A 4939-nucleotide genomic window follows, 5' to 3' on the forward strand; every position below is an offset into this window, starting at 1 on the left:
GATACAAGATGACAAACCTTTCTCCAACTGCTTCCAGTGTATTTATTCTACATTAAATTAAAGCTTGCCCTGTGTTACCTGAATGCAGCTCTTCCTTTTGCAAGTTCCAGGGATCCATTGTACTGCTGGAACAAAACATTTGGATCTTGCATGGTCTATACTTGGCCTATGTTTTTCAACTAATTTCCAGAAGTAGGGCTAAAATAGCATTGGTGCACAGCTGGCTTCTATAACTTGGAGTGGTGGTTGTACCCCAGGGAATTTGCACTCTTAAATTGGTCTTAATCACCCACTATTTTATGCTCAGAAACTCTTTGAAATGAGAGACAGTTCCTCCCACCTCCACTTCTTGATTCAGGGAAAATGCACAAAGGAGAGGTGTTGAGATAAACGGGATGAATTAATTATTGTGGCAAGTGATATAATATTATCACTCAGGTCTGTTCCGCATTTGGCACATTCTGTCCAGTGAATCATAAATACAGTTTAATTTCTAGGTCTGAGGGCCTTTTGCCTTGGTCCTGGGTTAATACAGGCATCCTGCTAAAGTTCACCACGGTGCAGAAAACATCACTTTTGAATAGAAACAGTCCATCATTTCAAAATATTGTGAGAAAGCAGAACCTAAATGGTAGGCTTTTTACAGACATAATTTTTCAGGCATTTTAAAACTCAGTTAATAAAATCTTACATTTATATAGTTTCACGATCTCAGGATGTTGCAAAGAGTTTTGTAGTGAAGAGAATAGTCACATTTGTAATGTTGCAATGGATCAGAGGGGATTGACTGGAAACGCCCCCAGGTGCTTAGAACTCCAAGAATTCTGAATCTAGCTCTGATGAATCATTGTGGAGCTGTTACAGATCAAACACTAAGTAGATCGATGTCCTGTGGTCTTGCTTATAGTAGGTTTGGACATTATATTGTCTTATGGAGACAACAGTGCACATATCTCCAGGGCATTTGTTTAATTCACTGATGGCAGTGCTGGGGTTGTGCAATGGGGTGTGAATGGCAGGACTATCTTCCTAAATGATGAGATTACAGAATTGCAAAAAGAGCAGAAGAATAACAGAGAACAAAACAAGGTGAATTTCAGTCAAATTAGGTGCATAAAGAGAGCTAAAGAAAGGGAAAGAAAGATTGGATGAAGAGAGACGATAAACAGACAGAAAGAAAAAGTAAGAAAAACATCTTTGCCTTTAAATATTGCTGAAAAGAGGCACAATGTCAATGCATGTTGTCATTGAATCATGAAGACTGACACACAAAAAAGCAAACATAGAAAGGAAATATCAAATTATACAGCATGAGAAGAGGTTGTTGATTTAGTGAACATGTTTGGCACGGTAAGCAGGAACTATTAACTGTCAATCTTTGGTGCTTAAATTCAGACTAGACAGATGACAATGGTTCTGACCTCAATAATCATGAAGTGCTTCGAGAGGCTATGGGTTGCCCACATCATCTCCAGTCTCCCAGCCTGACTCAATCCCTTACAATTTGCCTACTGACGTAACAGGTCCACAGCAGATGTCATATCCCTAGCCCTGCATTCATCTCTGAAACATCTGGATAACAAGGATGCCTATGTCAGATAGGGTTAATTATTTGGCCTGTTCGGTTCCGAACTCTGCTGGTTTAAAGGTGGTCCAGAGTCCGTGTGGGATGAGTTGGTTACGGATGATGCCTGCTCATTGACTACAGCTCCACTTTCAACACAATTATCCCTTCTAAAATGATCTCAAAACTCCATGACCGAGGTCTCAGCTCTGCCCTCTGCAACTAGATCCTCAGCTTTCTGACCAATTGACCACAATCAGTGAAAATAGGTAACAGCACCTCCTCCACAATAACCCTCAATACTGGAGGCCCACAAGCTTTGTCCCTATTATACTCTCTGTACACTCATGACTGTTGCCAAATTCCAAACGAGCGCCATCTACAAGTTTGCTGATAACACCACTGTACTTAGACAGATATCAATGACAAGTCAGAATATAGAACAAAGATATAGGGTTTGATGACGTGGTGCAATGAGAACAACCTCTCTCTGAACGTTAGTAAGACTAAAGAACCGATCATTGACTTCAGAAAGAAAGGAGCAGAACATGCCTCCATCTACACCAATGGAGCGGAGGTTGAAATGTGGAGAGCGTCAAGTTCTAATAACTGACAACCTTTCGTGGACTACCTATGTAGATCCGACAGTCAGGAAGGCACAACATGCCTTTTCTTCCTCAAATGGCTCAGGAAATTTGGCAGGTCCATAAGGACCCTCAATAACTTCTACTGATGCACCACTGAGAGCATACTGGTTGAGTGCATAACCACCTAGTGTGACAACTGTTCTGCCCAGGACCGTAAGAAACTATATAAGATAGAGTGCACAGTCCAAACCATCACAGAAGCCAACCTTCCATCCATGAACTCCATTTACATGGATTGATGCCGTAGAAAAGCAGCAAACATATGCAGAGACCAATAGCACTTTGGTAATGATCTCCTACAACCTCTTCGGTCAGGCAGCAGATACAGAAGCCTGAACACACACACACACACACACCAGCAGGTTCAGGAGCAGCTTCTTCCTGGCTGTTATTAGACTGATGAATGGAGTCTTTAGCCTCAAATAATGCTGATGTTGCTAATGCTTATTTTGCCTAGCACATGCCCTGTGCAATGTAACCTGTTTGCCTCCAAGTCTTTTTGATCTGTACATCCTTGTTTGCTATGATCAGCTTGTACTGTTTGCAAACAAAGCTTTTAAGACCATAAGACAATAAGCCATAGGAACAGAAATTAGGCCATTCAGCCTGTTGAGTCTACTCCGCCATTCAATCATGGCTGATGTTTCTCAACTCCATTCTCTTGCTTCCTCCCTGTAACCATTGACAATCAAGATCCTACTTATCTCTGTCTTAAATATACTCAATAACCTGGCCTCCACAGCCTTCTGTAGCAGTGAATTCCACAGATTCACCACTCTCTGGCTTAAGAAGTTTCTCATCTCCATTCTAAAAGTCCTTCCCTTTGCTCTAAAGCTGTGTCCTCGGGTCCTAGTCTTTCCTACCAATGGGAAACATCTTCCCAACTCTGTCTAGGCCATTCAGTATTCTGTAAGTTTCAATTAGATCACCACTCATCCTTCAAAACTCCATTGAGTATAAACCTATAGTCCTCAAAGATTCATCTTATGCTAAGCTTTTCATTCCTGGCACAATTTTTGTGAACCTCTTCTGAACTCACTCCAAGGCCAATACATGCTTCCTGAGATATTAGGCTCTAAACCACACACATTACTTCAAATATGGTCTGACCAGACCCTTATAGAAGCTGATTTAATAGTCAAGTCCTCTCAAAATAAATGCCATTATTACAATTGCCTTCCCAAGTGCTGACTCAACTTGCAAGTTTACCTTGAGACTTTCCTCCCTACACGTGATAATAAATCAATCAATCCATCCAACAATCAATCAGGCTTGGTCAGGATGTTGCCATCGCAATGCAACAAGAGATTGACATTCTTTATAACCCCATCTATAATTAACAGTGAAAATATATTACTTTTGCCTACAATGAACAAAGTCCTGTGTGTGAACACGTGTAATTTCCAGCCTGCACATTTGAATCATATTGCAAGATCAACGAATGATCTTAGTTTTCTGTGCAATTCTTAGAAGATGGATTATTTAGTAAAAGTTCTAGAAGAACAGAACAATTTATAATGGGGGGGGTATAGTGCTCTTAGGTTTTTAGTGTTTAAAATGTGACAATTTCGCAATCGCTCGGAAATGCTGCAGAAATGAAACTGAACTTTCATATTTATTCATTTTGTAGAATGCGGGTGTTGCTGGCGAGTCAACATTTATTGCCCGTCTCTGCTGTAATTGGCTTAGAAGGCCATCTGACGCCGCTGATTGGTCACGATCCGCCGTTTCCACACGGCTCTTGACCCAGATGGCGCCCCTGATTGGTCGGAAACCGCAGCTCGCGGTTGGATGACGCCTACGCGGCGCCGCCGATTGGTTGACATTCGCCGCTTCGGGGGAGGCGCGCCCCTAGAACGTCGCCGCGGATTGGGCAACAGGCGCGCCTCCCCATTGGCCGCGGCGCGCGGCGCCCGATTCGCTCCCGCCCGAAGGACGCCGCCGATTGGTGGAGGCCCGCCGCTTTCTGGTTGGCCAGCAGCGTCGGCAGGGAGCGTGGATCTCGCCGGTCCTGCGGAGAAAAAGTGCGGATGATCAAGATGGCGGGCAGCAGCCGGCTCATGAAGGTAAAAATAATAATAACACTTTAAAAGAAAAATAATAAAAACCTGCCAATCGCGGCGGATTGGGAGTCGCGACGGCGACAAATCTGCGGGGGGGAGGAAAAACGGAAACGCGAAGCGGGCGGCAGAGCTGACGGTCGGCGGTGGCGATGGGGGTGGGGGAGGGGCAGTAATATCAGGAAGGGGGGGGGGGTGGGGAGTACAAAGTGAGTTCCCCCCCCCCCCCCTTTCCTTTCTCTCCGCCTTGGGCGGGGACGGTGGAGGGTTTTCCGCCCGACGCCGCGGCGGTGACCCTGAGCCGGGTGCGGGTGCGGGAGGGAAAGGCTCATCTCCCGCCCCTCCCCCCACCATCTCCTCTCCATTTCGATGAAATGACGCACCGGCGGGTGACCGGGGTGGGGGCCGCTGTAGTTTTTTTTTCTTACCCCCATCGTTCGAAAAGTTCTTACCAACCCCTCCTCTACTTCCCCCTCCCCCATCCTTTTTATACATATTTATATATAACAAGGATCGCGGTTCTGAGCGGAGGTGGCGGGGTTCTCTTCCCTTTTTTTTTATCCCACCCACTGCCTGTGTGTGGATGTTTTTCCCCCAAATCGCAGATCCCACCTCCGGGCCATGGCTTTTTTTCTCCTCCTCTTTCTCCCCCCCCCCCCCAAACCTTC

The 4939-nt window shown here is 45.0% G+C and overlaps 1 protein-coding gene across 1 annotated transcript in view; it reads left to right on the top strand.

Annotated features, from left to right (window-relative positions):
- The first annotated feature begins 4034 nt into the window (after positions 1 to 4034).
- Positions 4035 to 4939, top strand: part of LOC122562513 (ubiquitin-conjugating enzyme E2 L3) — a 70303-nt gene continuing 69398 nt past the window's right edge. The window contains exon 1 of the mRNA XM_043715374.1: positions 4035 to 4277. Coding sequence (XP_043571309.1) covers positions 4242 to 4277 — 36 coding nt within the window. The 5' untranslated portion in view covers positions 4035 to 4241. The remainder of the gene's footprint in view (positions 4278 to 4939) is intronic.

This window comes from Chiloscyllium plagiosum, chromosome 25 (assembly GCF_004010195.1).
Source record: "Chiloscyllium plagiosum isolate BGI_BamShark_2017 chromosome 25, ASM401019v2, whole genome shotgun sequence".
In the NCBI taxonomy this organism is placed as follows: Eukaryota; Metazoa; Chordata; class Chondrichthyes; order Orectolobiformes; family Hemiscylliidae; genus Chiloscyllium; species Chiloscyllium plagiosum.